Source organism: Streptopelia decaocto, assembly GCF_964273445.1.
Source record: "Streptopelia decaocto genome assembly, chromosome: 13".
NCBI lineage: Eukaryota > Metazoa > Chordata > Aves > Columbiformes > Columbidae > Streptopelia > Streptopelia decaocto.
This window is the reverse complement of record NC_138668.1, coordinates 4138455-4165416: the sequence shown is the minus strand read 5'-3', so window position 1 is coordinate 4165416 and position 26962 is coordinate 4138455. Positions and strand designations below refer to the sequence as shown.

At 53.9% G+C, this 26962-nt stretch overlaps 1 protein-coding gene across 3 annotated transcripts in view; it reads left to right on the top strand.

The window, feature by feature from the left end:
* MAP2K3 (mitogen-activated protein kinase kinase 3) overlaps positions 1 to 26285 on the top strand; it is a 33474-nt gene extending 7189 nt beyond the window's left edge. For 2 of the 3 annotated variants that reach the window (XM_082064637.1, XM_082064639.1), the window contains exons 2-13: positions 11537 to 11569; positions 11981 to 12050; positions 13916 to 13964; positions 16522 to 16635; positions 17119 to 17238; positions 17666 to 17782; positions 17909 to 17960; positions 18777 to 18904; positions 19532 to 19609; positions 22059 to 22198; positions 23005 to 23050; positions 23526 to 26285. In XM_082064637.1, coding sequence (XP_081920763.1) covers positions 11537 to 11569; positions 11981 to 12050; positions 13916 to 13964; positions 16522 to 16635; positions 17119 to 17238; positions 17666 to 17782; positions 17909 to 17960; positions 18777 to 18904; positions 19532 to 19609; positions 22059 to 22198; positions 23005 to 23050; positions 23526 to 23609 — 1031 coding nt within the window. In that variant the 3' untranslated portion in view covers positions 23610 to 26285. Of the gene's footprint in view, positions 1 to 6501; positions 6775 to 11536; positions 11570 to 11980; positions 12051 to 13915; positions 13965 to 16521; positions 16636 to 17118; positions 17239 to 17665; positions 17783 to 17908; positions 17961 to 18776; positions 18905 to 19531; positions 19610 to 22058; positions 22199 to 23004; positions 23051 to 23525 lie in introns of those variants that run through there. The other variant, XM_082064638.1, reaches the window with a different exon arrangement.
* Positions 26286 to 26962: the final 677 nt, after the last annotated feature.

Here is a 26962-nt window from a genome sequence, read left to right as displayed (position 1 = left end):
TGACCAATTCGTACTGGACTTGCCCGTGATGCTCCCTGCCAAACACTGTTCCCATCGGTGAGAGCTTGGTGGTCAGAGGAGCCAAAGGTGCAGAAAGGAGGATGCAGGTGTTGGGGGGTGGGTGGTGATGCTGCCAGGGCGTCAGCATGAACCCGGTCCAGCTTTTTCTCTTTGTCAGTGCCCGTTTTTGTTAAGGCTGGAAGCAGCTGCCTTAAGGCTGCCAAGAAAAGGAGGTGGTGGTGGGTGTTTTAAATCTGCTGCTTCTACAACCCCTGTCTGAACTCTTCACCAGCCTCTGCAGCCCGTTTCCTCCAGGTTTTTAGTTGATCCTAGTGATTTCCTGGCTGCGAGCATCATTTGCTGCGAGCATCGTTTGCCTCGAGCATCCACAGTGAGCACCGGGTGCCGGAGGGCACTGGCACGGGGCAGGGCTGGGGTTCTTCTCCAAGCCGAGGAGACCCACGGGGCTGTGCCATAGCCACGCTGCCTCTTGTGCTCTGCAGATGCTGCTCTCCTGCCCAAGAGAAGCTTTTGCAGGTATTAATTACACCTGCCCCCTGTTTGTTGAAGGATGCTGGGGTGACGAGAGTAAAGCGTAGCCTGCAGGACGTGCCTTTAGAAATCACCAGGCAGAAACTGTGGGTGAATTTTAATTGAAACTCTTATCAGCCGTGCGTGTAGTTTGCTAAGGTGCTAGAAAACAACTCAGCTTTTCCTCCAGCGGTTCTCCCGTACGTGTGGTTTCCTTTTCTGTGTACGTTCCAGGTTGCTGCAAGAGTTTACCCTTAATTTTGGATCCACAAAGAATTTCATGTTCGGTAACTGTGGATTTCCCCGTGGGGTTTTACAGTTGCAGCTCAGTGAGGGAAACCATGTGTAACCGTCACAGGGAAAGGAGCCAACGTGTTTTTCGCTTTATCTCAAACAGGTTTGACGTTTCACATGTTTCCTTCCAGCTCCTCTCCCTGCCGTCTCGCACGCCGCCCTGCAGAGCACCGCTGCTTTCCCCAAAACGGAGACGTGAGGCTCCGTCTTGGGGGGTAAAGGGGATTTAAAAAATGTTATTATGTCTTATTTTGAAATGGTTTTTGGAAGCCCTAAGTGTGCCCCATGAGAAGCTGCAGGCTGAGCTGCCCTGAGTCATCACTCATGAGCCGGATGCGTTGGAACCGGCTTTACTAGGAAAAGCCTGCACCGCTCACTTCCCCCGAACGGCAGCAAAACTGCAGTGCAATGGGTGGATTCAAGAGAGAGAGGCGAGGAGTGGAAAAAAGGGGGAGCAAGACAAATAAAACCCACCCAAAGGGAAGCAGCGGAATGAGGCTGTGCCCTTCCCATCGGTGAAACGCCGCTGAGCTGCGGGCACATCGCCTGCAATTCCCAGGCGTGAATCAAAGCTGCCCTGTGGGTACCAGGCAAATCTGCCCCAAAATAGGTGTTTTCCCCACACAGAGCTTTTGCAGGCTCAGAGAAGAGCCCGGGGGAGCGGAACACGGAGGGTGATGCTGGGCAGTGGGGCTGGCAGCGGCTTTCAATGTACTAATGGTCCAGGCTTTAATTGGGAGAGGGATTTTTAAGCTTTACAGTAGGGAAAAAGGAGAACTGTTTGTGGGTGACCTCTGCAAAACGTGGAGCTTAGCAAGTATGTGATGCTTCTACCTCTCTCTAAGACAGATATCTATCTATTTAACTTCCTAAAGCAGTGGGCAGCAGGAGATAATCTCATGGACTGGCTGGATGTGGGACATGTTCTGGGAATGTGGATGAACATCAGTCCACTGGGGCAGAGGAGCAGCAAAGGGGGAGCAAGAGGTACGTGGTGCAGGTCAGAGGGATGATGAGGCTGACGCCAGAAGGGGCTGCAGGTCTGGTTAGTGGCAGGAGAAGCAGCTGCAGGTCGGTCTCGCTGCGGCTGAGCTCTCCTGTGGTTTTCAGGAGCCAGATCTCCCTTTGCTATATCAGCCCTTTTTCCCGGCCCCTGTTGCCAGCAGGTCGTGGGCACCAAACGGGTCGCCTGCTGCCTCTTTTAATTTTGGAGCATTGTTAGTGGGTAAGAGTGAAGCTTTTTGGCTGGGCCCTGAGGTTTGTGTGCGATAACAGGCTTTACATGGAGATAAGGGTGAGCGATGGCCTGAGGGGAACTGGACAGTGTCCATATTCCCTGGCTGCTCTCAGCCTGTGGTTTTCCTTCCTCCTGGTTCATCCTTTTCCTTGTGATGGGGTGGATTTTTCTCTCAGAAAACCTCGATGGAGGATCTGGAGGCTCCAACTGTCTGTGTCTGCTTTGCACCAGCTCTCTGGTGTGGTGAGCCCTTTCCATTTGTGTCTTCTGCTCGGTTCCACGGAGCTGGGAGGGGACAGGGTGAGGAAGGCAGAGAAAAGGGGTGGCACCAAAGATGCTCCAAAAAGAGTGAAGAATTGGAGTGGGACAGCAGGAGACATAGGGGAGCATGCCATGGAGAAAAGGGATGGCACCGAAGATGCTCCAAAAAGAGTGAAGAATTGGAGTGGGACAGCAGGAGACATAGGGGAGCATGCCATGGAGAAAAGGGATGGCACCAAAGATGCTCCAAAAAGAGTGAAGAATTGGTGTGGGACAGCAGGAGACATAGGGGAGCATGCCATGGTGCTTGCCTGCCGCTTTCTGTAAGCTGCCGGATTGGAAAGACACAATCAAAGGTTTTCCCTTCTCCTCCACCCGTGAGATGCGGTACTGGCTCATTGTTGAGATCTGATGTTTTTCTCTGAAGATGCTGTGTCATGAGAGCCATGGCAGCATCCCTGGGGCATCCTGGGATGGTGGAGAAGCTCCGCTCTCCTGTGTTGCTCTGTCTCAGAGCAACTGGATGTAACTGAGGAAAAACACGGTAAAAATAGCAGGAGAGCTTGTTTGGTCTGTTGGATGTAGGTGTGCATGTTGGTTTAGGCAGGCAGAGCACGGTCAGTGGCTGTCGATGGCGGACAGACAGACCTGCTCTGACTCCTGGATCCCCCCAGACGAATTTGCCACATCTGTGGTGAGATAACAGACCTGAAGCGTGTAAATTGTCCTTGCTTGGTCCCCGGTCACCAGGATGCAAGAAACTCCAGGCTGTGGGATGACATCGGGGCCTTCCTTGTGCTGTGGTGTTTCTTGCTGTTTTTTTCTTCCCTGTGTAAATTCAATTTTCAGGGCAGGTACCTCTTCTGTCTTACATCATTTGTAGAGATGAAATCACTCTATGTTGACCCAAAAATAAATTGGAGGGAGAGCAGTAGAAAGCTTTTTTCTTTTTAATAATTGCATGAGAAGCAGAGAGGAAATACTTGTCTCTCTTGCCAAGTTTACAGATTTTTTGAGACACCTGGAAGTACTTGTGTTACATCAGTTTGGATAGAAAAAGAGTTTCTGTTGACTCTGTACAGCTGACAATTAATAAGTCAAATGACTCTTTTTCCTTCCCCAGACAGGAAAAAAAATGCTAACGGTGTGCCTCCTGTCAAGGTGATCTATTCCAAAAATGGTTTGAGTTTTCTCTCCTATCAGGAAATTACCACCAGCCAGTGACATCAATTCCAAACAGGTTTTAGTGTTTCATGGCTTTGCCTCTGGGCTGCGACGTCCAAGGGAGGAGCGTTGCTCTGGGTACCTGCTGGCAGGGAGATGGACACAGGTGATGGTGGTTCTGCCTCCTCCTTTTTCTCTGATTTTGTGGTTTTTAGCATGCTCTTTGCTTCTCTCTAAGCACTGTCTCCTTTGCCTCCTCCCAACAGTTAAGGCATTGGGGCTGGGATTGCTTCCAGACCTTAGTGTCGTGGTGCTTTACCAACATCTGCAGCCGAGTCGGTGCAGCTCGTGCTGGTCCCACGAGATGGCTGGTGGCCACGGGTTTCACGCTGGCCGTGCACCCTGTGGGCTGACCGGACCTGTGGTTCCCAACGAGCTGTGGGTTGGGCTAATTACCCGTCCCAAGCATTTTCCCACCACTGCCCGTCCTCTCCTCGATGGGTCCACATTGGCGTTACGCCGCAGCTGAGTTTTGGCATCATGGTATCAAAATAGTTTGGATTGAAGGGAGCCTTCAAAGCTCATCTAGTCCGCCCCCCTGCAATGAGAAGGGACATCTTCACCCAGATCAGGCTGTTCAGTGTGATCTCTGCTGCTGCTTTTTTGGGGAGAGAATCCAGCCGGAGTGATGGATGCAAAGGACACGGTCTCCAGCACTGCAGAGGATGCTCTGCTGTCACCTTGGCTCGGTGCCTGCTCCCTGTGGCCATAACCACCCTCACACTGTGGTTTTGCACCAGCTCTGGTGCAAAGTGGCACAATAGCGTGTCCTATAATGGCACAGTGCAAATACCAGCTAGCAGGTGACTTTAAGCTTCCTGAGGCCAGTCTGCTCTCTACTTGTGTGGGATTCTCAGAGGGCAGCCTATGTGCTCCACCTTCACGGGGCTGCAGGATACCAAGCTGCCACCTTGGAACAAAACACAAAATTGAGCCTTTTTTCCAGCCCTCGGGGTTATGCAGGTAACCTAAAAATACAACTGGGACGTCACTGGGCGGTGACATCCTCCCGGAGCTGCTGCCAGAGCCGGTGTGGCTCATGGTGGTGTTATCTGGCTGGTGCATGGAGCCCGGGTGCGGCTCCGGGCCCCGGAGGTGTCAGAGCCGATGTCACCCTCTGGCTGTTGGTGCCTTTGGCAAACGTGCCGTTCCCAAATCCTTCACAGGGTACCAGGAGGTTGCATTGGTCTCACCCAGCCCCAGTGTGACATCCCGCTCTGTCGGAGGAGATGAGCCCCGTGCGGTATCGTGACTGATTGTCCCCAAAATGAGAAAAGTGACCCTGTTCCCTTTCCAACTGGATTTGGTTCAAAGGCTTTGTTTAAAAATAGAGCTGCCGCGGAGTTTCCAGGCTGCGGGTCCCGTGCATGGCGCGGGGACACGGGGCTTTCCCGTGGGACGTGCACCTCGTACGTGGAAAAGCAAGTGCACCCCAAGCTTGGGGCAGTGGCTGCGATACGGCCCTGGCCAGGGAAGCTGCTGCGGTTCCCGGTCAGGTGGTGAGGAGCAGTCACACAGTGTCCACCGTGGCACGGACCTTCTGCGGCCAGAAGAAAAAGGAGTATCTTGTGAAAATTGCCTCTTTCCCCTCTTTTTCTTCTTCTTTTTAAGATGCTTTTGTGAAGCTCTGTTTCACACCATCCCTGCTGCTCGGCCACTGAAACCCGAAAGGGCTTATTCAAAGGAAATGGTATTTCCCATCCCACCCGCTGGATTTAGGGACTTGCTACTCCAGAGCAGCTCTGACTTTGTGGGTGTCTGTGAAGAGCCTTGGAGCATTTTATGTCTGGTTCAGGGAACTGGCCCTCAAGCCAGAGGGTTAATGACGGGAGGACAAGGCAGCATCGTTCACCCCCGAAGTGCTGGGGACAGGTGCCGGTGGCTCCTGGTGCCATCTGCTATTGCAGCTCCTGCGTCAGCATCCTTTATGTGCTGATGATCTGTGTCTGAAACTATACCCTGGGAGTGGAAATGCGCCTGAGAAAATATCTTCTGCCGTCCTTCTGAGGCTTATATAAACACTATTTAAAATTAGAGCTGCTCATTATGTTGGTATGTGCATTTACCTTGACCTCTGACTTTTCAGCCTACAAACGCGTAGGGCCCGGCACAACCCGCAAGTTAGGGAACAGCTCAGGAGCGAACCGGAGGCATGTTTTCTATAATTAGTTGAAGGTAAAGAAGCTGGTACAGTATCTCCCCTTCAGGCTGACAGGGAAATTGAAAACAAAACTGCAGCCTATCAAAGCCGAGTCTGTCTTTGATCAAGAACTTCAGCGCTGGCTTCTGCCACCGGGTTTTGAGGGAAAGGGGAAGAGCAGTGATACTTTGCTGTGACTTTTCTTGCATGTCTTTGCAGGGAAATTATTCCCCCCCGTGCCTTCATCTTTCTCCCTTGCTTTTACCAGCCAAATCCATGCAGCAATTTATATTTTGCCACCAGAGATGCCGTCTCAGTTGTCACCCTGGAATAGCCGCTAAGCTCTGTGCCGGTATTGCCATGGAACAATATTTCTACTATTTGTTGTGGTAATAGTTGTTAGTGGCGAAGCAATTAGCGTGTCACCTGCAGCACAAAGAAATGTGACCTTGTTCTATCCCGGCATCCCCTCGGCGCCCAAACTGGTGAGCGTGGGCTTCCCCCTGCTGCGGTGACAGGGACAGCGGGGGCTGTCCCCAAGCCAGGGCCGCTCCGGTGGGCTGCGTGGGGAGGGGGACGGAGGAGGCAGGAGCGGCTGGGTTTGAATAATTGAATTTATTGGAAGAAAACGCGTCCCAGCGGGATGCGCTGTAGCAATCCAGAGCTTCGGTGGCTCCCGGCGCTGGATCTGGCTCCCCCCCAGTTTCCTGTTGACGTCACCTGCTATTTCACCGCTGCAGTTTTTACAACTGTTGAGCTTTTCAAGGGTAATTGGAGCCGAGACCGGCCAACCTCGGCAGCTGCCGATGAGGGAACACAGCGTTACGTTCCTTATCTCCCCCGGCTCGCCTTCCCCGCTGCTCCCACCAGCCTCGCAGACCCCCGGCAGCCGGGGATACTGGGCGAGGAGAGCTGCGTGAAGCCAGCGAGCGATCCGCGCCGTGCGTTCCCACCGAAAATAATCATCGGTGCTTGCAAGAAGTGCCGTGGGCTGGGTCCCGCGGGATTTTCTTTGTCCCATCCCTCTGTTCTGCCAGGCGTGCCAGCGCTGTTCTTCATTTCTGAGAAACCATGGACAAGAAGCAAGGTACATGTTGCAATGTCCAAAACACGTGGTGGGGGAGAGCAAAGGGCCGATTCTGGTGCTAAATGGGGCCGTGTAACTTTGTTGGGTCGATCCGTAGCGTTTTACCTCTTTCTCCTTGCTTGGGCGGCGGGTCAGTGCTTGCAGCTGAGGATCTGATTCTTAAAGCACTGGAAACTTGGGTGTTTTGTGGGGGGTTGAAACACTGGCATCTTAATTGTTTAAAAAAAATATCAAATGTAGCATAGCTAAAGGAAAATATTCGGAGGCTCAAGCCAGCTCCTGGCTCCGGTTTTGGTTGCATTCCCGGGACGCAGAGTTTTCCAGCAGCTCTGGCGTGGTCGTGCCCTGCAAACAAGGCTGTTGTGTTGGAAAGGGGGTGCCCCGGCAGGCAGGAGCTGTGATTCAGCACAGGCTGACAGGTTCTTTTGGGGCTGCAAGGGGCTTTTTCTGCAGCGTGGATTTTTCCTCCTCCTCGCTTGCCTGTTTTGCAGAAGTGGCGATGGCCCTCGGGAGCCCCCGCTGCAGCGGGACCCGGGCGGGTTGATGAGTGACAGCTTTCGGCAGGTTGAGAGCTCTTTTTCCATTTCCACAGATAGCTTTTTTCCACTCTCGACGGCGGAAAACAGCACAAAGCGTGCCTGTGAGGAGCTGGCTCTCGTGACCGAAGCAACCAAATTCCCCCCTCTGCTTTGCACCCTGCCCTTTATTTCTTTCCTTTTAAAATTTCTTTTGGTGCTTTTTTAATTGCAGCTCTTTCTCTGCAGCAGGGCTGCGATTCACCCTCCAGCCCTCTGCCCCTCGGATTGAGGAGATCCGGGGTGCATCCGAAACATTTTCCCCAGCACTAGCAAAGCAACACGGCTCTGGAAGGAGCCTCCTGTGCCACAGCCGTCCCCAGGGCTTCACCTGGGGCTGGAACCAGGCAGCAGAGAGGTTTAATTTCAAAGGTTGGCTCAGCCAAAGAGCTTTATTTACAGTTCATTAGATTGTCCTGTTCATTTCTCTCCGCCCAGGCCAGCGGAGTGGGCAGGATAAACCTTCCAGGGAGGGGTGCAGCTTAATGGAACTGAAGTCGGTGGTGGCGAAGATGAGGATTCAGATCTTGAATTAGGCAATTCCAGGAAACGTCTGTCAGTTCTTATCTGGTGGAGATTGTAGCATGAGAAAAAAAAAAAAATGCTAGTGTTTTTTTTTTTTCTTTAGGAGGAAATGGTTCCTTTCTTACCATAAAGGATGCAGTTGCGTGCCTGCAGCATCACGTGGGTTACAGTCTCGTCTGCACCAGGAACTTCTGTCAGCTAATTTTCCCTGCCCGGGTACAAGGCGTTGTGCCACATGTCCCTGCGGCCGGCAGCCCCTTCCACTGCCCAGGGTGCTGTGCTGGCAGCACCTGGCTGTCCCGTGTCCCCAGGGCTTGCAGCAGAGCCCTGGGGTACCCAGGACACGTCCCCAAATCGCCTTGTCCCCCTGCTGCCTCTTTGCCCACGTGGAGGGATCTCCAGAGGGGAGCTGTGTTGCTTTGTGCTTGCAGCCACCCCTCCTGCAGGAGCTCAGTGCCCTGGGAAACTGGAGTGTTTCCAGGATTTTCAGGTGACATAAACTGTTCTTCACGTTCCAGCAATTCCTCCTGCACTGACTCTAAATGGGAGAGACGGTGCCGAGGCCGCGGCGGTGAGGAGGAGCTGACAGCAGCTGCCTGCGGGGGCTCAAAGCAAATGCCGCCCTGCGGTGTGGGACAGAAGGGCTTGGGTTGCGAGGTCTTGGCGTGCCCATCCCACTGCCTTTCTGTTCCTTGCTTTTTTCCCGTGGGGGGAGATTGCTGGGCAGTGCAATAGTGGGGCGGCTCTGCCTGCCCCGAGCACGCTGTGCAGAGCTCCAGGGCTGCTCGGCGCTTGCTCTTTGTTTCCGGGCTGTGCTCAAGGGGAAGCGCCTGCCCGCTCCACCTCTGCCCCGCCAGACCTGCATTTGCAGCAGAAGTTTGCAGCAAGAAACTCGTGGCAAATTTTGGGAGAGCCATAACAAGCAAATCCAATCTCTGCCTTGGCTCCCTGGCTGCAGGGCAGCATCTCTGGTGATTTTTATTCCTGCAGGTGTGGGCTGAGCTGGGTTTTCCAGCAGCGTAGGTGGCCCAGCCGGAGTTGGGAGTGGTGGCAGAATATCTCCGGTTTAATTGGTGCTTTTTCAGGTTGGAGCCAGGAAATGCTTTTTGGGGCTATGCGTGACAGGGTGGGAAGGGGATCATTGCTGACCCCGGTAGTATGATTCAGGGAAGTCATAGGCAGCAGTCTGGGGGTGCAGGGAAGGGGGCTGATGTGCAGGATCCCCATTATAGCAGAGTTCACAGGGGATGACCAGTGCTCAGAGATGCTAAATGTCACTCCTCTATGGTGCAGGGGGTTTGTAGTGGGGAATTTGCCTGTCCCTTTGCTGCCCCTCCAACCTGTGCTTGCAAATCCTGCCTATGAGCTTGGGCACTGAACAACGTGCCCCATTGATTTCCGACCCCACACCAGGTGCTCCCAGCTCCCTCCAGCCTTGCTCTTGCAGCCGGGGCTGCAGAAGGGCTGACAGCCCAGCCTGCGGATGACAGGCTTGGGGACATGGGGACTCTGCTCCTAGCTCGTGAGTCACCGGCCGGCACTGCCCGGGGAGCTGGCGGCACAGAAGGCGCTTTGTGCCGCCTGTGTGGGGTTACTATGGCAATTGGGGAGAGGGAGAGCAAACAGATTAAGCAAAATAGCAGCCAGGATGGGGGGCATTTCAGGGCTTTGTGTGAAGGTCTGGTTGGTGGCTGCTTGTGGGGCGGCTGCGTGCAAATGCTGTTTGCCTTTCGGAGCAGGTCATGGATAGAGATGCTCAGTGCCAGGCCCCAGCCAGCACCAAGCTAAATCCATCCCCCTGGATGCGATGGGACACGTGCCCACAGGGAGCTCCCGACCTTCCTGGGTGCAGAGGGATGCTGTGAACCCCATTTTTTAGGCTCCGTGGTCGGCCCCCCATCCTGAGTAGCGAGAGGCTGAGTGTGGGAAGGGATGGCATTTCTGAATGTGTGGATGGCGTCTTTCATTTGGCTCCCTTTTGCGTTTGCTCCTGTCGTCGCTCATCTTTTGCAAAGTGTCGTCAGTGGGTGCGCTGGGGCGTTGAGAGCTCCCCCTTCCAGCTCTGCTGGGTGGGTGATGAGGAGGGGACACTTTGCAGGCTCACGAACTGGAAGCTGTGATCACTGTGACATGGTCAGGCCTCCAGAGACGGTTTCCAAGCCAAGCAGGATTGGTTTGGGGTGGAACAGCTCGCTGTCAGGTTTTGCCAAGCTGGAAGTTCCCATTACTCCCATAGCTCATGGGAATCGTGCTGGTACCAGACCTTGGGGAAAGGTGGCAGATAAGGTGGGGACACGGACTGATCGGTGCCGATCCCCTCAGCAGGGGTGCTGCTGGTCCCGCCATTGGGACCGTTGCGGTTTGTTGCAGACCAGCTTTCCCCTGCAGCCTCAGCAAGGTTTGTGTTTGGAGGACGACGGGACTGGAAAAGTGCATTTCAGGCACCTGTCTTAGCTGAGACACCTGGGGCTGGTAAGGGAAGGATGAGGTCTGTCTGTCCTGCGAACAGCTGTGCCTGTATCGTCTGTCTGTCTCGCTGCTGCGGGAGCTCTCATGTGCTGCATCTCCAGCTGAAATCCCGGCTCCTCACCTCTCCACTCCCTTTCCCGGCAGCGTTCAGAGTGCTGGACTTTGTCCCTGTGCCTGTTCCCAGGAGCCAGGCGGGTCGGAGCCGTTTCCAAGGGCTGTCCAAGGCCACACCGAGCCGCCTGCTCCCAGCCCGGTGCCCAGAGCACATCTCGCTGTTGGTGCTTTTTAATCTCTTTCCCAGGTCTGTGTGGCCAAAAGCATCTTTAGCTGCAAAGTGCAGCTGTCCCCTTGTCTCTCTGGGGAGGTTCAGGACTTTCATGCTCTCAGCTGTGTCACTTCAGCCCCTGTCCCAGCCCTGCATGGTCTGGGGTAGGTGGGTGAGCTGTTTCTGATGGAGGAACATCTGGGGCTTTGGTGCACAGCCTGGGGCACGTAGCACTGCGGGGAGCTGATTCTCAGCCCTGTGCAGATCTCCTCTGCCCATTCCTGCCTGCTGGCTCCCCGTGTTCGTTGTCCCTTGTCCCTGTAGTGTCACCTGCCAGTGTTTGGCCAGCCCTGGGCCTGCCTGAACCCTGATTCCCTCTGCGGTGATGGGGTTTGTTCTCTCAGTGCCGTTTGGAGCTGGGGAGGAGCGGGAAGAGCATCTTCTCGCCAGTCACTCCTGACGGGGGGTCCTGCCTTGTCTAGTGGGGTCTCAGCCTCTGCAAACCTGTTTTGTGGCCAGTTCGCTCACTACTGTCTCTTGTAGTCAAAAACTCATGTCTGGCTTTGCCTTGGTTTCCCGTTGTTGGGTGTGGGGTGTCCCCTCTCCTGCTGGGACTGACCCTTTGGTTTTGCTTGAGATTTGGTTGTCCTCACCCTCTGTGCTGGGGGGCTGTGGGGCAGGGAGGAACGTGACAGGGAGCATTTTTGGGAGCATCGCTAATGGCATGGGGACCTCTTGTGGCTGGAGAAACGGGGATAAGGCCAGGCTTTGCTGGGCTTGGTTCTGGCAGCCCTGCTGCCTCCCCATGCCTGCAGCACAGCCAGGGTTGCTCACCTTGGGCTGTGTGAGGGTCCGCAAGAGATGCAGGCTGGTACCCGATGGGTCTGGAGGATGAAGGCTCAGCCTCTGTCTCCTTTCTCTCTTTCAGATTCCAAAGGATCCTTGGAGCCGCACAAACCGGGTAAGCACCAGGAAGAAATTGCAGCTTTAACCCATATCCTGAACATAAGCAATTAAAATCCCCAAAGAGAGGGCACTGTTAATGGCCATGAAGGGTAAAGAGTACGTTTGGGGTGTCTGAGAGCACTGCAAGGTGGTGCTTGGCTGCGAGACTTGGAAAATGGTCTCTGTCAATGCACCCCTGGGTATTTCTGCAGGCAAGTGCCCAGCAGGGCCATTGAGACCTACCTGTGCTTCTGGCTCTTGCCTGGAATTTTGGGCAAATGGGCATGAGCACTGTGACCCTCTTGTCATCTTGTTGTAGCTGCACAGTGTGGGGATCCAGGCCCTGCCTGGTGGCTGGAGGCAAGAGGATGCTTGAAGGAAGAAAACTAAAAATGCCAATTGCTCATGTGTGCATCTTTTCTTCCAGTGAAAAGCAAGAAGAAACGGGAACTGAGGATAACATGTGTCCCCATCAAACAGCCTGTTGCCAACACAACGTAAGTGTCTCTGCTGTTTAAAGCCAGCTGGCAGTTCTCTGGAGCTGGATGCAGGGAAATGGTCTGTGTAGACTTTACAAAATCAGGATAGTTAATTTTTTCTCTTTAGCTCTGTCTTGCAAATGATGAAAGGGAATTACACACACATGTGCATGCACACACAAACACGGCGTGTGTCTCTCTGGGAAGTGCCCGTTTGATTTGAAATGGCTGAAAGGTAAAGGCTGGGAGAGTGCTGGGGGATTCTCTTCGCTCTGCTTATGCCTGTGCTGATGTCAAAGGGCAAAGACATGGTGGAGAGAGCAAATGTGCCCAAGAGAAGGAGGAGGAGAGGTTTTTAGTGCGGGGAAGGGGGTGATGGCAGCGGGACCATGGCAGGAGGAGGGGGGTGAGGGTTGGGGGATGCTCTGCATGGCAGGATGTCTGTCCCCGGACCTGTGCACCAGTTCAAGTTGTCTGCAGTTCCTCGCCGCGATGCAAGAAGGACATGGACGCCTTGTGTTGTTGTGCTGCTCGGTGTCAGGAGCTGGTGCCCAGCAGTATCTCAGGGCACTGGAATTTCTCTCTGCCGTTTGTTTCGTGCGGCTGATGCTTGTTGTGCTGGGGGGGAGGAGAGCCCAGGGTAGCGTCACTTGTTTGACAAAGACCAGATGGCTTAAATTTCACTTCCATGGTGCTGTTCCAAAACACCTTGGGCTGCATCTCCATTGCTGAGCCTTGTTTGCTCTAGAAACCCTTTTGAAAGACCCTCTCAGCTCTGGGAAAGCAGTAAAATCCCTGAAGGGGAAATATGGTTACCTAAAACCCCAGATAGATAGGGCAGATCTACCGGAGGGGGAGCCAGGGGAACTCCCCCATTAATACTGTGCAGCTGTGTGTGCAGACGCCGAGCCCTGCGCACAGCAGCCGCCTCCTTTTCCCCATGGCTGCATCTGTCTGTGCTCCTCTCCACGTTTGAATTTCCCCTGGAGAAGGCGTCGCGCCAGAGTTTGTGGAGCACTCGCATGCCCCGAGTGCTCCTGTAAAGCTGGTGCCAGCTCTCCGCAGCTCCTTTGCTCCACACTTTTCAAGGCGCAGCGCAAATATTTGCACAGTGCAAGGTTTTGCTGCGAGCCCGATGTACTTCCTTGAAGCCGGAGGTGGTTATATTTGTCTGATGGGAACTGAGAAGCTGAACCAGTTGGGCAACCTCCATTCTTGGAAGGTCCCAGGGGATGGGGAGAGCAGAGAAGCGAGGCACGAGGGCCAAAAAGCTCGTGGTGGCTCTAAAAGTACCCTGCTGCCCGTAATGGGAAGTGGGCAACGATGAGGGAAAAGAAAAGCCATAAAGGAAGACTTTCGCCTGGGCGGCGTTGTGCAAAGCGTGCCGCTGCCGTGCTGCCTGCGCTGCCTGAAACGGGCCCGCGAGTGTACACAAATGACTCACGGGTGAGGAATTACCTGTTGTTCCCTCGGCGCGCGTTTCGGGCTACGTGGCCGTCCTCTTACAACACCTGCCTGTCAAAACATGACAGCTGAGCCGCTCTGCTGCAGAAGCGTCTCATCCCACCGGTCTCGGGTCCTCAGGCTCGTCTCCCGAGCGGGGATGGTTTTGTAGCTGGTTGGGTTGATGCATGTCTCGCCTCGCTGGCTCTCGGGGATTTTCACTAGCTGGATACAGCGAGTGCCTCGTGGGTGTGGGCTGGGGTGTTACTGGTACGATTAAAGCATTTGTGAGTGTTTGGAGGGGGCTGGTTTGAACCCACAACAGCAAGGTATGGTGGAAGGTGGCAGCTGAAAGTGCTCGAAGGAATGTGAAACCTGGCTCTGGCCAAGATGGGTGGTAAGGCTGGATTTTGTCCTGACTCTTTCTCTTTTTCTTGCAGGCCCCCGAGGAATTTGGACTCCAGGGCGTTCATTACCATTGGAGATAAAGTACGTGTCAATGTGGTTTCTTGTTTGCTTGCTTCCGATTTTGTTTGCCCCTCTTATGGAGGGTTCTATGGATCATGCCTGACAACCTGCCATCAAATCATAGAATAGTTTGGGTTGGAAGGGACCCTAAGAACTCATCCAGGCCCACCCCTGCCATGAGCAGGGACATCTTCACCCAGATCAGGTTGCTCAGAGCCCCGTCCAGCCTGGGCTGGGATATCCCCAGGGATGGGGCATCTGTTGACATTTCAGAGTGCCCCATCAGAAGAACGGCGCTGTCCTGGTGCGGCCTCATGGGCTGCATTTTTGCAGGGATGAGATATCTCACCTTTCCCCTGTGTGTATTTAGAGCAGTGACTGGTGGGGAGCTGAACGTGTCACCCTGCCTGCAAGACGGGTGGCATCAAAGGCTGGGTGGGCAGTTTTGTCCCTAGAGGGAGATCACAGTGGCCCCACTGGCCACCTTGGTCTGAACGCCCAGACCCAGCCCATTCACCTTAAATCAGCGTGGCCTCACTGTGCTCTCCGGCTGCCCCAGACAAAGTCCCTTTGTCCTGCTGACCCACAGGGCTGTGTCACTGCCTGTGGCCCAGGAGAGGCTGGGCATGAAGCTCTCAGGCTCTCCAAAGCCTTTCCTAGTGACCTGATGAAAAACACTGCTAGAAATAGCCACTGTCTCTCTTTTATTTCATTCTCTTGTTACGGGCTCTCCTGGGGCTGCATAAGGCTGTTTGTAAGGGAGCTAAAAATACCGTGCGGTGCATTGGATCAGCCCTGTGTCAAGCTGCTTACCTTCCAGGCTGGGAGGTGGCTTGACTGGCGGGATCTGGGCACCTTGGTGCAAGGTTTTAGGCTTAGGGAACAAATAGGAGAGGAGAGGAAGCTTTGGCTGGGTCCAGAGAACAACCCTGATGCCTGGGTCATTTTCTGGCCATTGTGTTGTGTGTATTAATAGCTCGGGGAGAGATGCTGTGTGTAACAGCCAGGGCATGGCATGTGCAATGGGAAAGTGCTGTAGCTTGGGGAGAGCTCTCTAGACTCGCTTCTTCCCCTGCTCTCCCTGCACTGGTGTTTGCAGGAGGGGTCTGATCCGGGTGGTTTTGGAGTGCTGCGATGTGGGATGGACGAAGAAGGCTGGGGCAGAAGGCTGGCTTTGGGCCATGGGGATGGATGGTGACCTTGGGTCCATCAGATCCGTGCAGGTGATGCCCTGTGTCCCCGATAATGGCTCAGTATCCCCAGGGGGAGCACCAACATCACCTCTCGTTGCTGGGCAGGGCGATGCTGGTTCCTGGAGTGTGCTGGAAACCGCCAGCTCCTGGGGAAGCCTTAGGGTAAATGCCAGGAAAGAAAAAAAATAGTGTAATAACCTGAGACAACTGCAGAACATGTGTCTTGAAAAGCACCAGCAGATCCTTCCTGGAGGCCCCTGTAGGAGCCTGCACTGCTCCTCTGGAGCTGCCCAGGGTGGGGGGTTGGACATGTCCCCCCAGCCCTGCTCCCGTCTCTGCACCCACCGTCCTGTCCTGCCCAGGAAAGGGCCGGCACCTTCCTGTGCCGGCAGCGCATAGCTCAGCGCTGAGCTCAGGCGCCGACCTCCCCTGCTCCCGCCTCGGCCGCCTGCCAGCCACATCTGGCTCAAATAAACGGAGCCGGGGCTGGCAGGAAGGTCCAGCGGAGCTGGTGGCTGCTGGCTGCGCCGTGGCCAGTGCCGAGGGGAGGTTGCTGGCCAGGAGCCCGGCAGCCACATCTCCCAGCTTGGCTTCTTAACACCAAAAGCTGTTTCCTCTCTGCTCTGGGCATAGCTCGCATGCACACACTATCCGGTGTTTCCCACCCTCACTGCCTTTGTGGCTACTGGGGCGATTTGGCATCCTGGTATTATTTTTTTGTTCCCTGAGACCGGAGGAAAACTGGAGGCTGGATAAAGCCTGGCTAAAGAAGGCCTGTGACTTATTAGGAGCAATGAACGCAGCATCCAAAAATAGCCCATGTCTCACTGGGTTTGTGCCCTGCCCAGCAGCGCCGGCAATTACAGGGTAATGCGTCTTTGGGGAAACTTGTCTGTGGGCTGTGCAGGAAGGAGCTCACGGGCTCGCTGCTGCATGGGGCGCTCGCTGGCTGAGCACTGGTGATGGGTTTTTTCCCAGTTTGAAGTGAGATTTAGTTGCATTCCCATGAACTCCTTCCTTTTTAACAGGGCCTGTTCTGATAGATTCAGGATAGATATGAGGAAGAAATTGTTGATGCTGGGGGTGGTGAAACACCGTCCCAGGTTGCTCAGATAGGTGGTGGATTCCCCATCCCTGGAGACATCCCAGGCCAGGTTACAGGGCTCTGAGCAGCCTGAGCTGGTGAAGATGTCCCTGCTCATGGCAGGGGTGGCACTGGGGGAGCTTTGAAAGTCCCTTCCAACCCAGATTGTTCCATGATTCTATGATTGTTTGGAAATGCTCTGCATGAACGAGCTGCAAGCGCTGGACCTCTGCTGATGCCCTTGGTGAAAAGTGTGCTGGTGTCTGATTGGGTTTTTCTTTTTTTGTCTTTCTCCCAAAAGAACTTTGAGGTGGAAGCCGATGACCTGGTGGCAATTTCGGAGCTGGGCCGCGGGGCTTATGGTGTGGTGGAGAAGGTCCGGCACGCGCAGAGCGGCACCATCATGGCCGTGAAGGTGAGGAGAGCTGGTGCTGAGCGGGAGGGAGGTTGGGATGTGCAGCTCCAAGGGAGCGGAGAGACTCTGCGGAACCCCACCAGTCACAGCAAAATGGGGACAGTCTTGTCCCGATTTTGCAGCCTCTGCTGTCCCTGGTGGGGTTTGGCTGTTGGAGGATCTGTGCTGATAACAGCTGGACACTGTGGGGTTGTCGAGCAGGTTCTGAAAGCTGTGTTGGTGCCTGCAGGTAGATGGTGTGAGGTTTGGATGTCAGAGTCTGTCCAGGCTGCTGGCCTGATCCTGCATTGGCTGCAGAGCTTGTCAAGGGTTTGTCTTGCATCTGGAAGATGGAATCTGGGCATCTTCTGGGGTGCTACTGGCTGCAAATTAAGCCCAAAACGCTTGCCCTGGCCTCAGAACCACAGGTCCTCTGAGACAGCTCAAGGGATAGTTGTATTGTCCCACCTACACCAAACCTTTTTTCTTTCATATTTGTCTCAGAGGATTCGAGCGACTGTGAACACGCAGGAGCAGAAGAGGTTATTGATGGACTTGGACATCTCCATGAGGACCGTTGACTGCTTCTACACGGTCACCTTCTACGGAGCCCTCTTCCGCGAGGTACTGAGCCGCTGGATGGCTGGTGGGCTGTGCAGCACCTGCGGCCTGTGCGATTGCTCTGAAGGCACCAAACTGTCCCAAACCACCTCTGCTTTCATCAGCCCAGCTGGGCTGTTGGAGGTGCTGCCATGACTTAAAGGCTGGCCTCCTTCAGGCAGCGTTGAGCAGGTCCCGTCCCTCACTTCCATGGCAGATGCCCAAGAGCATTGTCCGTGGCCCAAACTGACTTTGGGATAGACCGTCGCAGGTAGTTTTGGTGGTACCTGGACATCTCTGCCCATGTGCCGGTGGTGCGGCCAATAGCGGCTGCGTGGCAGGGACCTTGACCTGCCCTGTGTGTCCCTTTGTCCATCTGTCCCCACCATTCCCTTCAGCTCCCAGGGATTTCCAGGGAATTCCTTCTCAACTGCTTTCTCTCCATCCACAGGGTGATGTGTGGATCTGTATGGAGCTCATGGACACCTCCCTAGATAAATTCTACAAGAAAGTACTGGAGAAGAAGAAAACCATCCCTGAAGACATTTTGGGGAAAATGGCCGTGTCTGTGAGTGCCTCTTGGATTCTTACTTGGTTTTGTCCATCCCCTGAGCCCGCTGGAGGTCTCTGAGGCCTGCAGCATGTGGAAATGGGTGGTGTGTGACTAACAGGTACCCTTTCGCTCTGTCCCCAGATTGTACGAGCTCTGGAGCATCTGCACAGTAAACTGTCCGTAATCCACAGAGGTATGTGCTGGATGGGATCAGCATGATGTGGCTGGAGGTGTCTTTGAAATAAGTTATGTGAGGACTCCTTCCTGGGAGATGTGTGGTGTGTCCCTCTGGGATGCCTATGGTGGGGTCCAGTGGTACTTGGGACCGTGGTGGACAGATCTAGATGCCCAAGGCTTGTTCTTGAGACGCATCCTTCATGCATCTGCTTGCATGTTGTTGTTCCCATCTTCCTTTCCAGATGAAGGGTCGAATACAGTAACTGAATTCCTCACTACCTGCATTTTTATGGGCATCTCTGTCTCTCTCTGAGTACAGAGGTACCTTGAAGGCAGCTCTTGGGGACAGAACCCCCAAACCTTCCTGGCTGGGTAGTTCTAGCAAGGTGAGGGCTGAAGGATACCTTGCAAATCACTGGTGGGAATTGTAACACTTGGGTTCTGTTCTTCATCCTGATGTAGTTCCTTGTGTAGCTGTGGGCAGATCATGATGAGCATGAGACAAGGTGTCCTGAGAACTTGGTAGCTGAAAACTTTAAGAGTCGTCTGGGCATATGAATCTCTCCTGAGGACCTGGGCATTAACTACTTTTATTTCAACCTTTTGACCTGCCTTGTTAGAGAGGAGTCCTGTTCTGTCTGGAGAGCATGGTTTATAGTTTTACCTGTCAACGAGTTTTATTGAAATAAGAGAGTGGTGGGGTTCTATCTCCCTTCTCTTGTGTTGGGTCCTGCCTGGTCCTCTGCCAGCTCAGTGCGGAGCTTCCCATCTTGTCTCAGGCTCTGTGACACCCCTGCAAAAGCCCAATCTGCTCTTGTATTTTCTCTCTTAGATGTGAAACCTTCCAATGTGCTGATCAACAAGGAGGGACACGTGAAAATGTGTGACTTTGGAATCAGCGGCTACTTGGTGGACTCGGTTGCGAAGACCATGGATGCTGGCTGCAAACCGTACATGGCTGTGAGTGGGGGGCCGGCAGCCTTCAGCCTTGCCTCAAGGAGGCTGCTGCTTAGAAATCGGTCTTGGTTTACCTCTGTCCTGAGACAGAAACCAGTTCAGAGTGCTCTAGGCTTCCTGACTCAGCAGAGTCCCCCAAGGATGGGATTACGCTCCCTTTAAACTCTGCTGTGCGCGTTAATCCTGCAGCAGACTCTTCCTCTGCCACCTTCCATTCGCAGCAGGGTAAAAGACTGGCCTGGTGTGCTGGTTGTGGTGGTTGGAAGGACTGCTCCTTGTTGGAACTGAGGCTTTTCTTGGCAGAATCATTTCATTTCATCCTCAAATCAGTATGAATTTCCCCTTGCCATCCATGGCATCTGTGTGGGTAGTTCTTGCTGCTGGGGCGGGGATGATGCTGCAGGGGTAGTACAGGTCTCACTCAGGAGGTGGATGGGAGAGTTTTTGTAGGTTGTATGGAGCAAGACGTGGCTTTAATCGGTGCTAGATTTAACCTCAGACTCTGCCTCCATGGGGACGTGAGCCAGGGGAATCCGCCCAACCTAGGTTTTGGAGCCAGAGGTTTGTTCTGTGGGTTTTGCACTGAGAAAATGAAATAGAACTGTAATACCTTTTGGTTTTTTGTTATAGCCGGAAAGAATAAACCCTGAGCTGAACCAGAAGGGCTACAACGTGAAGTCAGACGTCTGGAGTCTGGGGATCACAATGGTAATGCCGAGGGATGGGGCTTGCAGCCCTGGGGTTGGGATGGGGTCTGTGTGGTGGGCTCTGACCCTGCTGTGAGCGGTGGCAGCTGGTGGCTTCCCCCCTGGGTGGCTGCCCAGCAAACAGGGCTGAATTCTGTGTGTGAGAGCTCGAGGCTTGAGATAAATTACCCAGAGCAACAGGTCGGTGGTGCTGTCCTGTGCACACAGGGGCACCTCACCCCGGGACAGGTCACGGTGAGCCTGGATGTGCCCCCAGTGTTGCTACCACTGCTGTGGCTCTTGCCAGGTTGGCTGGCAAGCTTGCCAGGAGATAATCCATCTCCTGCCCCTTCTCTTTTCTCCCTTCTTGCATGTTCTTGCTGGATCCTGGGAGATACATACAGGCTTTTTATGTATCATGACATGAGGAAGAAATCTTTGACACTGAGGGTGGTGAGAGCCTGGCCCAGGTTTCCCAGAGAGGTGGTGGATGAACCATCCCTGGAGACATCCCAGGCCAGGCTGGACGGGGCTCTGAGCAACCTGAGCTGGTGAAGATGTCCCTGCTCATGGCAGGGGGTTGGACTGGATGAGCTTTGAAAGTCCCTTCCAACCCAAGCTATTCTGTGATACCCACACGGTTCCCTTGTACCCCTCCACTTTGTTGCACAGAGCACTTCTGTCATACAATTCTAGCTTCAAATAGCTCCAGTTGGCTCTGAACTATTTTGATGTGGATGGCAAACTCCTGGGGGACAATACCTGGATGACAATAGGCTTAGTTGGGCATCCAAGAGTCTGGCTTTTAATTGCTCTGCAGTTCTGGAGTCAGTGGAGCGGGGTTTGCTGCAGCTGGGTCACAGCCTTGTATGCAACCCCTCCCATGTTAGCAAAGCCTTGCAGGAGGATTGGGGTGAGTTCACCTATCGTGCTGCTGTGTGAGGTGTTCAGCAAGTCCTGCCTGCAGGGTAACTTAGAGCAGCCAACAGGAAGGGGAAATAACTTTCGTTTCCAAAATCGTGGCTCCTCAGGATGGTTTATCTACCTCCTGCAAAAAACAGATCTTGCAGAAAGCAGCTGAAATCTTCTGGTGCCAGAGGACGAAGGAAATCCCAGCAACTGGCCCCAAGGAGGTGCCACCTGGAAGTGCGGTTCTCACTTTCCAGGAGACTATCTCATGATTATTTTCAGGAATTTTTCCTGCACCCTGTTAGCTGTGACTTTTGGGTTGGGCGCTGCATCCCTGCGCAGATCCCTTAGCAAATATCACCTCTTTGCCTGCTGGTTTTGTCTGCAGTGCCGAATCCGAGCCCCTTTCCTCGGTGTGCCAGTGCAGAGCAGAGCTGGCTGGAAATGTAATCAGTTCAGCTTTCCTCCCAAGGTGCAGGAAGCTGTGGGATGGGAGATTGCCTGAATGACGAAATCTCGAACCTTTCCAAAGCTGGATGGGAGAGAGGACCTTGCTGAAAGCCTGCCAGCCTGCAGCAGAATGGAGACACAACCCGTCCAATTCCCTCTAATGTCTTCCTCCTGGGCTGCCTTACTGTTCTTTTTGTTTGTTTGATTGTTTTTTGATTTCTGAAGGAGTTTGATTTCATACCAGCTGGTTTTAGGGCCATTGAGTTAGCAGGGCTAATCCAGGCATTTCTGGGCTGGTGGTTTCATTCTGTTTTCCAGCAGCAGGAGCTGAGCTCCCTGAACCTGAGCCCAACATGATTGGGGCAGCTGCCTCTGCCCCGTGTCCTTTCAGGTTTCTCATCGCATCCCACCCTGCCAGGCAGGTCTTGGAGGTCCTGCTGCCCATCTGGAGATGGGGCCTGGCCCTTGGCATCCCTGGAGGGGTTTTAAAGACATGTAAATGAGGTTCTTAGTGACATGGTTTAGTGACAGTGCTGGGTTAATGTTTGGATTCATTGATCTTTAGGGTCTCTTCCAGTCAAAATGATTCAATGAGGAGAGTGCCCAAGAGCTGTGATGGGCTTTTTCCAGCTTGAATGGGTGATGGAGCAGAGGTGACTTGTAGGAAGGACCCAGTAATGGAAGTGGCTTGGCAAAGATCTTCAGTGGTGTTCTAGCACCTGTTTTTTCTTGGGTCTGTGGATTTTTGTGTGTCTAGGTCATATAGTACTAGCCTGAAGCCCACAGGCTGGCTCATGGAGAGCAAAGCACTTTGGAAACGAGTGCAGAAATAGTGTGCTGTTATTATCTTTTTAAATAATCCAATTTTACATATCTTTGGTGGCTTCCTGTAAATGCATTAATATGCTGAACCAACCTCAAAAGGAAGTATTTTTGGCCTCTGGGTCTTTGTATTAAAAATAAAAAGAAGCTATGTGACCCAAATTGAAAACGGTTTGTAAGGAAAGAGGGTTTTCATTCTGAATGTGAGCTGGCTGCAGAGGCTGAGGTAGTCAGGCTGCGTGGGGTCGTGCTCATCACGATGTCCCATGTAGTCCTGTCTCCATCCCCAGATCGAACTGGCCATTCTTCGCTTCCCGTACGAGTCCTGGGGGACGCCCTTCCAACAGCTCAAGCAAGTGGTGGAGGAGCCGTCGCCCCAGCTGCCCGCCGATCGCTTCTCCAAGGAGTTTGTGGACTTCACAGCGCAGTGGTGAGTCTGCGTCGGGGACCGGTGGCTTCTCCCAGCCTGGCTGGAGAGGAGCCCTGATCCACGGGGCTTGGAGCAAAGCCTGGGGCTGGGTTTGTCATCCTTTTGAACACGTTTCTCCCCACTTCGCCGTACTGAGGCTGGTGCTCGGCCATGGCAGGAAGCGCTGCCCAAACTGGTTTTGCTTTCATCCTGACTCACACAGGCTGGGTGGAAGGCGCTGAGGTTTCTCTTCCCCTTTTGCTGTTGCTGAAATTTTGGTGGTTTCTGGCAGAGCAGCAATGAAACGAGAACAAACCCCTGGCAGCGTCTGGGTGCCTCTGGGTGAAAGCTGATTTGTGGTTTTGTGGGTACTCCATACGATAGCTGCTTCTCTTGGGGTGTCCCTCTGCTCCCCACGTGCTGCTTGGAGCTGCCAGAACGGGCTGACCCACTAAGACAAGGCTCAAACAAGTCTTGAGATGGTCTGCTCGCCCTATGGCGGGGTGGGAAACCATCTCCTCTCCTTCCCTGGTTTGTTCTGGTCTGTGCGGACAAGCGGGGCTGTACGGGGCAGACTGCAGCAAGCTGCTCAGCTTGTTCTTTTGGTGGCAAAACACTCCGAGTTGGCCTTTCCCAGTTACCTGCCTGGCCACTTCGCTGGTGGTTCAAACCTGCTCAGCCAAGGAGGGAGAGGAATGGGTGCTGCCCATAAGAAGGGTGTCCTGTTGGATGGGAGGGGAGAATCCCCTGTGACAGACCACACACAGCGAAAGAAAAAGAACCTACAGCCTTTCTCTCCTGTTTTTTTTTTTTTTTTTGTCTTCTAGCTTAAGGAAGAACCCTGCCGAGAGAATGAACTATTTAGAACTTATGGTAAGCGTGGAGCTGTTTCTGCTGGTCTTTATCACAATGCATTTTGAAAGTTGAATGGTCCAGCAGGTCCTGGGGCAATGGGACAACAGGGCTTGTGAGTGATTTATTTTTTCAGGCACGGAGTGGGATGGATGTAGCATGTCTAAGGTGGAAGGGTGTGTTTAGTTCATGGGTGGTAAGGTCAGGGTTTCTAGGTGTTTTTTCCCTCTGTCCTTATCTGCTCTTGGTGAATTTAGAGCTCAAATGATGATAGTGCAGCTGCCAAGGTGGGTGACCCTGGTGGGGTTGAGTCTAGAAACACCAAACCTGGAGGTGTTAGTTTAAACTAAAGGGTGGTGTCTGTGGGAACCTGGGGAGGAGGCTGGTGTCACCTCTCCCCCAGCACCTTGCCAGCTGCCGGACATCCCCCGGGACCTGCTCTTGGGTTTGTCTGTCCCTGGGCGTGAGCTGATGTCATCTTGGTTCTTATTGGCAGGAACACCCGTTCTTTACCTTGCATGACACCAAAGAGACTGACATGGCCTCCTTTGTGACAGAGATCCTCGGGGACGACTCCTAACTCCGACCTCACGGCCTCGTGCAGCCCCTCCATCCTGGCTCCCGCGCAGAAGAGCGAATGAGGACTTGAGTTAGTGGTGGTTTGCACAAACCGTGGGCATCTCTGGCCCCATCTGGCCTCGCAGTCTCTTTTCTCTTTGCCCTGAAAATGAAATCCCCCAGGATGAGCCTTTTGAAGCCGACACTTTCCCAACTAAGCCACGGAGACCGAAGCCAACGTGTCCCACCCAGGGAGAGGACGGTGTCCGTGGGGTCTGAGTGGGGCCAGGCAGAGAGGCTGCCCGAGGGCATCTCCCTTCCCCCGCAGCCCCATGCACAGCGCAGGGAGTTTGTTTCTTTGCTGCCTGGGGAAGGCAGAGAGGAAAAAAGCGCTGCTGTGCTTGTGTCCTCCCCTGCCTGCCCAAAGCCCCTTCCCCAGAGTCTGGTCTCGCCTTCCCTTTGCCTGGTTCCCTGCCCCCAGGAGCCTACACATCTTTGGCATCCCACTGCTCACACTGGTGGCTGTTTTAATGCCTGGCTCCACATCTTAATGACCCTTTGAGGCAGCACCGGACCAGGCGTCCCCCTCCCTCAATCAATATGCTGCTCCTTTTGGGGGGGTGGAAAAAAAAAAAGGCATTTTTTGATGAGCCCACCTTGACGCAAGCTGCAACCCACACTTGAACCCACGGGACTCCATCCAGCGCACAGTGCTCCCTTCCCACACGGGCATGAGGTGACATGGGGGGTGACAAGCAGGTCCCAGGACACTGCCTCCCTCCCCTCCAGCCCTGGGCTAAGAGGATATGTCTTCCCCCAGTCATCTTAATGCCTTTTGCAGCCCCCACCTCCACCTTCCCCAGCTCTTGGAGATGATATTGCTCCATTTCCCAACCCGTGGAGCTCACGTAAGACCTTGCACTGTGACACCTGCTCGTTTTGGAGGCCGGACTCGCACCCCTTGTGTCCCAAACTGCCTTCAGCCCCCCCAGGTGCCACCGAGGCGTCAACCGAGATCGAAACCCCAGCGACTCGCATGGGGGCTGCCGCCACTTGTACATTTTATGTCTATATATAATGGACTTTGTAACATGTTGCCTAGTTTTAATCTAACTTGCTATAAATTAAAGCCCTTCTGTGTGGGAGGAGGGAGGAGCAGTTCCTTCTCTGCTAACAAATCCACTGTGAAAACCTGATGTGTTCCCTCACTCTCCCAGCCTGAAGGTTCTGCGAGGAGCTATGGGAGCAAAAGGAATTTCTGTCTTCTACTGTATGTGATCACGGGATAAACGCACCGGCTGTGGATTTTGTTGGTTTTTTTTTTTTTAAACAGATTGAGTTTTCAGAGGGATTTTTTTTTTCTTTTCTAATATATATTTGTGTGTGTGTATGTGTGTGCACAATTATATATATATTATATATTTTTAAATCGATGAATGTGTGAACGTCTATGTGGCAAGCAGATTTGGTGAAATGGCTAGCATTTTTCTGGCTCAATTTGGGGTGATGGGGGAAGGGGTCACTACAAGACACCCTGGACTAAGACTCTTTTTTTTAAAAGAAATGCATCTATTTTTTAACTGAATCTTTTAAAAATGTTGGGTTTTTTTTCCCCCCGAAATTCATGCCCTGGAGGTGTGGATTTTGAGGTGCATTTCCAGTGTTTCCCCACCCGATGAAGAATGTCCCCCTAAATTCTTTGCTCCCCATTCCTGCAACCTGGGGTTTGTGGCACTGGCTGCTCAGCATTTATTTTCATGAGCCGCTCCTGGGGGCAGCTGCTTCAGGGCAAAAGGGTTTTGGTCCTTTGTGCCCCTGTGCTGGGGCATCACGTGCCAGCACTTTGCCCCTGTCACTGCTCCCATCCCCGGCAGAACCAGCCCAGGCTGAGCTGGACAAACGCTGTTCAGCTTTGGGCTGACCCTGACCCCCCCACACCACCTCTTCATGTAAAATAAATGATTGTTCTTCACATGTCCTTTCTCGGTCCTGCTCTGCAAACCACCTGGCGCTCTCTAGGGCACCCGCACCTTTCCCTGCTTGCTCTGACAGCTTTGCAGCTGAGATGTACAATTGTTCTTTATTTTTTATTTTTATTTTCATAGTTGGTTACTTTGGATTATTTCTCGTTTTGATGTTGAGCTTTTGTTTGTCCTTTTTTTTTTTTGTTGTTTTTTTGTTTTTCCCCTTCTCTCCTTGTTTTGACCCCTTTCTCCTCCCTGTGTCTCACCCTTTTTGCTGCTTTGGGGAATCGTGATTATATATGTTTTTTTGGGGGGGCTGCAGTTCAGCTGGAGCAATTCCTGACATTAGGGGAAAGGGAACATCTGCCCTTTCAAACCCTGGGGAGATGCCTCTGGGGTGGGCTTGGGACCCTGTGGATAAAGTAAGATCTGCAGAAGGGGCAAACACAAACACAACCCCTCCCTGTGCCATCTCTGCTGCACCCCACACGGGTCCTACCTGTCCCTCTTCAGCCTCTCACCTGTCCCTCTCCATCTGACACTTTCCTGTCCTGCCGTGTCCCCTCTGCCATGGTGGGGGTGTGTAATGCCAGCCCCGGGGGCAACCAGCTCATCCTTGTGGTGGGTGAGGAATTTAACTTACAGCAGAAGCCCCTCTAGCCTTGTATTTTTGAGAACGGTCTGTACCCATTAAACCCCGTCATTATTTTCAATAAAATTCACCCTCAAACCTGCTTCTTGTTGCTCTTTGAGTATCCCCGTGGGGCTGCTCAGGGGTGTGTGTGGGGGGGTCCTGTCACCCGTGTCCGTTCTCGTACTGCGGGGTAACGCTGGGCCCGATCCGGCGCTTGTACGAGCCGGGACCCCCAGAGCAGCACTCCGACCCCCCGGGAGCGCTGCCGGGGGCACCCCGGGCTCTGCTCAGCCCTTGGGCCACGCAGGACGGGAGGTCCCGGTCCCGGTCCCGGGGGGGTCCCGGGGCGCAGGGCCCGCCCGCGGCCGCGAGGGGGAGGCAGCGCCCGGCCCTGCAGGGATGAGCCGCCGGGACCGGGCGGGGTTCGCCATCCCCTCCGCACCCCCAACCCGCTGTACCCCCCCGGGTGCCCCCTAACCCGCTGTACCCCCCTGGATGCCCCCGAACCTGCTGTACCCCCGACCCGAGCTTCTTCCAGCCCCGCCTCGGGGTGCGTGGCCGGGGGGATCCGCAGTCACTTGAGCATCGTGCCCATGGGTGCGGAGCTGCGGGGGGGTGTGTGCGTTATTTCGCTTCCCCCCTTCAATGGGACCGGGAGAAGGGAAATGGCTCCCTCCCCAAATATTGCCCGTCAGGCCCCACCAGGTAGGATCAGGCTGGGGACACGGAGTCCCTCAAGCTCCGGGAACTTGGTGGCGATGCTCAGCCTGGAGATGG